Source organism: Calidris pugnax, unplaced genomic scaffold (assembly GCF_001431845.1).
Source record: "Calidris pugnax isolate Ruff unplaced genomic scaffold, ASM143184v1 scaffold25, whole genome shotgun sequence".
In the NCBI taxonomy this organism is placed as follows: Eukaryota; Metazoa; Chordata; class Aves; order Charadriiformes; family Scolopacidae; genus Calidris; species Calidris pugnax.
In genome coordinates, this window is record NW_015090805.1 from 8,732,265 (window position 1) to 8,738,880 (window position 6,616).

At 47.8% G+C, this 6,616-nt stretch overlaps 1 protein-coding gene and 1 long non-coding RNA gene across 2 annotated transcripts in view; one reads left to right on the top strand and one right to left on the bottom strand.

Moving 5' to 3' along the window:
* SOD1 (superoxide dismutase 1, soluble) overlaps positions 1–225 on the bottom strand; it is a 7,623-nt gene extending 7,398 nt beyond the window's left edge. Inside the window, exon 1 of the mRNA XM_014938071.1 lies at positions 33–225. Coding sequence (XP_014793557.1) covers positions 33–107 — 75 coding nt within the window. The 5' untranslated portion in view covers positions 108–225. The remainder of the gene's footprint in view (positions 1–32) is intronic.
* Positions 226–535: 310 nt separating this feature from the next.
* Positions 536–5,508, top strand: LOC106885735. Its single transcript, XR_001411491.1, has 3 exons — positions 536–1,078; positions 2,678–2,790; positions 4,899–5,508. It is a non-coding gene; the product is annotated as an uncharacterized LOC106885735 (long non-coding RNA).
* Positions 5,509–6,616: the final 1,108 nt, after the last annotated feature.

Genomic DNA, 6,616 nt, shown 5'->3' on the forward strand with positions numbered 1-6,616 from the left:
GCCACAGGGTCGCGCCCGTCGCCGGCCCTTGCCTGCTGCTGGAAGTGGATGATGCCCTGCACGGGGCCCTCCCCCTTCATCACGCAGACGGCCTTCAGCGTCGCCATGTTGTTCCCGCGGCGGCCGGAGAGCGGCACCCAGCACAGACCCCCGCCAACAGCCAACGAGGACTAGGGCACCGCCCCTCCCGCCGCCCTTATATGGGGCGCCCGTCAGCGCCGCGGCCAATCGCGGTGCGCAGGCGGGTCGCCTCGAGCAACGGTTGCGCCGGGTTCGGCCAATCCAGGGGGACGGGAGGCGGCAGCGCGCGGGCGCGCACCAATCAGCGGCATCCGCCTCCGGAGCCAATCGGCGGGGGAGCCGCCCTCTGGCGGTGGGGGCGGTTGTGTAACGGCGGTGGCCCCCGCGGGTGGCGTTGTGGCCGCGGGCGAGAGGCTTGAGGCGGGAGGCGGCGCCGTGAGGGCGGGGGGGAAGAGGGGGCTTCCCGGTCGGCTGCGGAGTGGTGCCCGGGCTCCGGCACTGCAGGCAGCAGGGGGGAAGGGGTCAGGCTCCGCGCTTTGGCCTACCCCGCCTTTTCTCTCGAGAGCCTGCGGGAATTTGCTCCTGCGTTTCACGTCGCGGTGGCACCTGGGCCCTAAGGAGGCCCGGCGCGTGCAGCATCTCACCTTGAAGGTTTCTCTCTCAAATCATCGGGCTTCAGTTCCTTCCTCTTCTAATGTTACAATTTAGCCCACACATAAACCTTTTTCTTTAGACGTGCCCTGACCTTGTGACATGAGGAGAGGCAGCATCGCTGTTGTTTTCCTATTCAGCAGACGTTTTTCTTTGCATCTCCTTCCCTCCCCTGGAGGCCATTACTGTGACTGAGGTGTGGCGCATCATGAACTCCCATCTAAAATTGGAATGCGGTTTTGAAGCTGCTTCTGAACAGTTTCGCGTTTCAAGATAAGTTGCCCTGCCTGGAAGATGTTTTGTACAAGAAGCCATCAAAGTTACAATGCGAAGCAAAGTGTGTGGCTCGGCTGCTGACTTGTCTTGGAGACACCGGTGCACATAGGCTGTCACAGCAACAGGCTGGGTAGGTAGTATGGAGCTCAGGGCTCTGCTTAAAATGAAAAAAGTCTTGGCGTAGGCATGGACCACTCCTTGTCTGAGGAATGTGTAGGGGGGAGATGAAAAAATAGATTCTCCCCCCGCTGATAACATTGACAAATCTTAGACTCCGAGGGGAGGTTAACACCAGACTTGAGGAGCATACAGTTCTGTGGTCTTGTTCAAAGATCTGCAGCCTTTGAGCATTTTGAGAAAGATAGCATTTAATTAATTCTTTTGGCAAAACTATGTTGTTTGTTTTTCTGCTCCATTGTTGCTGGAGAAGTTAAATCAGAAATACGAAATGATTTTACAATACTTGGGACTTTAGGTAATCTGTGTATATCACGAAGGTATAAATGACTTAAAGCCCAGGTGGTTTTAAGTTGTCTGGTTGAGAGTGCCATATGGTCAGGCAAGGACTTACAAGGTTAGCTTCACACATCAGACTTGGCCATGACACCAGATCATGCCTCAGGTGGCATGACTGAAACAAACAGGGATTTGTTTGCTTGAGTGGTGTATTTCTCTGCTTGAGGAAGAAGAAGCAGGGAAAAAAAACCCCACATAAATACATGGGGACTATTTGAGAAACAGATAAAGATTTGTAGTTTAATCCTGGAAAGAAGCTGAGAGAGAAGGAGAGCTGGGCCGCTTCCTATCTAGGAGGCATCTCGGCGCTGTGAGTTACACTCCCTAGAATTTCATTCCTGATGTGCCTGGAGAGAAGAGACTCTGTAAATTACTTGTGAGCAAACAGGTCTGTGTTCATGGCACAACAGGCAGCAACCTAGGTGCTTGCTACATCAAGAGGAAAGATTCCAGTGCCCTTGAGGCAAATCTTGTTTGATGTAAAATGGTTTGCAAACCTGAAGGGATAGTAGTGACTCATTTTCCTTTCCATTGTCTTTGGCTTCCCATATCACTATCTTTATTTATCAGTGCCTCTCAGAAACAGGGGCATCTTGAGTGCCGTGCTGTAATGCTTTCTCTTATTTTTAGGCTTGTGTCCAAATCTGACTATTATCAGATAGGTTTATTCCTTCCTTCCTGGAAGTATGTTTTCAAGATCTGCCCTTCTTTGCCCCTCTACCTGAATGTGGGACAAACAGATGGATAAGAGCCAGATGTGCCAGGCTTCTTAGTATGCAAAGTGAAATAATACTGATTCCAGACATTTATCACATTCGGTATCGATGTCAGGTTGCCTGTGAAGGTACCCTGAGGTGCCTGGTGCCTAAGTTAGGCAGAATGCAGCTAACAAAGCTGAGGTGCTAAGAGACACCATGGTGAAGAGATCAGCAGTAGGAGGCTAAAGGAGAGATGTGAATTTCAAGAACAAATATACAAGAGTTTGTATGGTGCATGCAGAAAGAGATCAGTAATCTTATATAGCTAATGGCCTCACCCTTTAGAGTGTTTTCTATTATTCTTTTCTTTCACAAGTACAATAGAAATACAAAAGTGTTAGTTTACAGGTATAGTCTTTCACGTGAGTCTTACACAAGAAGCCAGGGGAAGGGTTTGTTTATGTTTTCTTCCACATACTTCCTTTTAACTCATTCGTTTTCTTAAATCTCATCAGTAGGTGAAAAAATCCACCCCAAAGAAGCTGAGGAGGGTGTTTGGTAGCAATGCCATATTTTGTTATGTGGAGTATTGGAGTCAAAGCACAAAGCAAAGAAGAAAAAGCACAAGGTGAGATTACAAACTTAGATAGTAGGAACCACGGTAGGACAGAGGATCTGGCAGGCGTGAGAAAGGGTGGCATCTCTTGCAACTATCACACCTCTTGTTTGACATCCCCCTTTGCCCCATACCCTGGTTCTGCCATCCCAGCATGGAGGAAGCCTGGAGCTGCACCTTCACAGGTGAACTGGTGATAAAGTGGGCTGAACAGGAGCCCAGAGGATGGAAACGAAGACAGGACAAACTTAAGGCTGGGTGGACACACAGCTTCATCTCTTTGCCCTGTTCTGTAGTTGCCTGCAAAGCACGTCGGCTGTAGCAGGGGACTGAAGCAGTTTTTAATGTTGATCAAAAGGGTTGCTCTCGCTGTGTAAACGTAGACACACAGGGATCTCTGACGAACTAGGATTCAAGATAGTCATGGTTATTTCCTAATTTGCCAGCAATTTAGGAGAGTGAAGGGCAAACCATTAGGGCAAATGGGATAATTACTGTGTGATGTAGGTTAACTGAAGTCCAGTCTGTGTAGACAGAAGCTAATAAACTTCTAAGGAAAATGTGCAGAAGTCACAAAAAATCCCAAACCCTTATGTGCCGTAAAAATATGGCATATATCAAGCATGAAACCCATGCAGTACATTAACATACTTTCTGATTGAGATTTTGTATGGATTAAAAAATTAGAGGGAATTTTGAGGGCTGTGGTTCTCAGGGCAACCATACCTCTGGTGCCTTGTGCAAATATATAGTATTTTCTACTTGTGATAACTCTTCTGGGAAAATACAGACTGAAACTGAGGTTGCAATGGCAAACCACTCCAGATTGACTGTGCTTGTGTGCATAGGTGCTCACTCATCAAGATGACTGTCCACAAATCTGCATTAATGTATTTTTTTTTCTGTTTATTCCCTTATATCAAGAAAAGCAAACAGAAAAACATGAATTTTTGAATAATAATCCTTCCTATTGGTCCATTACGTCCTTGAATGTGTGTCTCTGGAGGGGAGGGTGCTGGTGGGATAAGTACAGGTGTGCTAATCCCAGCATGCAGGAAAGCAGACAACTTCTCCACAGCTTTGTACTCTAGCACCTGAGAATCCTGGTGGGGCTGGATCAAAGCAGTCCTTCCTTCTGCTCCTGGAGCAGATCTTTGGTGATTCTTAACCCATTTTTCCAGCTCAGCGGTTGAGTAACCCCTGTTACACAAAGGTGATGAGCAATGGCCTCCCAGTGCTGTAATGGACAAGTTGCAGAGTCTTGTCATCTAGATCTTCTCTTTGGAAAGGTGGAAGCTGCATTTCCAATGTTAGCGTGACCTTGCACTGTGGCACTGGAGAACACTTGTTGCATTTGAGAATCACCTAATGCACAGAGAACACGATATATGCATGTTAGCTCAGGCTTGCTCAGTAAGGAGAGTGCTGAACCACATGTAGATTATTATTATGGATTTTGAATGGTCTGGAAGAGGCTTGTGGGTTGGTTTGTTTTTTTCCTTTGGGATCCCACAGCCTAGATGCTGGCATTTCCTTCTGTCTAATGCTTTGTCACTGGACCCAGCTGTCTACATATCGGTGTCTAGTACCATCTGAGATACTCCAGGCTATCTCCTCTGGCCTCTAGCTGCTGCAGAAGGGGTCCTGGAGCTGCTGTTACCTACCTGCCAGCCCTCTATGCATCCCTGAAGGCACTCCATGGCGTCTCAAGGAGCACTAGATACCTACACTGAGAAACCAAAACAAACCCCAAGCCTTTGTGTTGTTCTGGGCAAGACATCCTGTGTCATTTAAGTCTTCTCCTTTGATTACACATGGGTAATGACACTTCCCTGCCTCTAAGGGATGCTGGGAGAGGTAATTAACTGAGTTTATGTTTGTATAACATTTTGGAGATGAAATGTGCTGTGGAAATTATTAAGTGGTATTTCACTAGAAACTTTGTGATGGTGGCTCCCTAGTGGAAAGCCTGCTGTTCCAATTAAGGGATAGTGGTGCTGATAACCAAAGTATTCATGTAATTAAAATAGTGTGAGCTGGAAAGCCTTTACATGGAACGTACAAGATTAAAAATAACATTCACTTTTAGTAGCTGAACTGAGCTAATCTGTCTGCTGCAGGTCCCTCATCCTCCACTGCTTGACAAGCTGAGTAAACTTGAAACATGAGACTCAACGGAGAGGTTGTGTAAATGTTGATGAAGACCTTTGTACCCAGCATGGGGCTTGCAGCCGTAAGTTACTACAACCCTTCTAGGGCACTGGTGCTATTCAAGGTCTGCCCACTGATTTGTTTTATTTTTTCTTCTTTTTTGCTTGTTAACATTCACCAAGGGCTGGACTTTAAATATTTCATGCAATACCGAAGCCTGCGCATGTTGGTCCAGTGTGTATTTCTAGTGAATTCGAGGGATTGTACAGGTTCCCTGCTGAACCAACCACCCGTGGAGGTCAGCAGCGGGCGGTCTGTCACAGCAGCACAAAACCCATGCTCGATGTCCTCTCTCTCCCGTGCATCCCGCTGTGGGCACGCTCTGAAGGAACGGGGCGGTAGGTGCCTGTGTGGGGCAGGAGCACCCGCAGGAGAAGGGTGCTCCTGGCAGTGCCTGTTGCCAGGAGGATTTCAGACCGGGTTCCTAGCAGTTGCCAGCACTGTGCTAAAGGCACAGGGAAACTACTAGAAAGAGTCCAGCGAAGGGCAACAAAGATGGTTCAAGGATTGGAGCATCTCCCTTATGAGGAGAGACTGAGAGAGCTGGGACTCTTTAGTCTGGAGAAGAAAAGGCTGAGGGGAGACCTTATCAATGCCTACAAGTATCTCAAGGGAGGGTTGAAGGAGGAGGGAGCCAGACTCTTTTCAGTGGTTCCCACCGAGAGGACGAGGGGCAACGGGCACAAGTTGGAACATAAGAGGTTCCACTCAAATATGAGGAGAAACTTCTTCAAGGTGAGGGTGACAGAGCCCTGGAACAGGCTGCCCAGGGAGGTTGTGGAGTCCCCTTCCTTGGAGATTTTCAAGACCCGCCTGGATGCAGTCCTGAGCAACATGCTCTAGCTCTAGGCAATCCTGCTTCGGCAGGGGAGTTGGACTAGATGATCTCTATGGTCCCTTCCAACTCTAAAAATTCAGTGAAATTCAGTGAAATTCAGTGAAAATGCTGACAATTTTTTAATTATGTTAATAAGACTATGATATTCTTCACCTCTGTCTCCCTGAAAGAGCAGAAGTAGCTTGTAAGAGAAACCATAGCCCTCTGTTTCTATTCAAAAGGCTGTTTGACCTTTGGCTATAAAAGATTCCTAGAAAACGAGGAGTCCCTGGCAGGCACAGCCGATCCTGCAGCGCCGCGCTCAGAGCTCGTGGGCTGGAGCTCCTGCACGCCCCGCAGCTCTCGGGAGGCTTTCCCCATGGAAACAGCCTGACAGGCCGAAACCAGGAGCACAAAGGAGCTGACACTGACAGGCAGGAGTGTCCTACGCAAGACGGAATGGATGCACACATGGATCCTCTGGATTCTCCGGGTGCCTCCAGAAAAAGTAATGTGCAGAGGTCTTTGTTGGAGCTGGTGCTACAGCGCAAAGTGATGACTGCAATCAAACTGAACTGCGAAAAACATAGATGAAGTTTAAAATGGCTTTTAAACTATTTACTGGATTTTTATTTTTTTTTACTGGGCTATTTTTTTTTACTGGTTAAGGTGATGAAAATGATAATTTGAGGTCTTATTCTCCTGCACGTACTTATTTTAACCCAGCGTTGCTTCATCAGCCTCAGTGCATACACTCTCCATCTCTGAGTAGCTTATTTCCTCACTTGGATTACAGGCAGAGAAGCACAA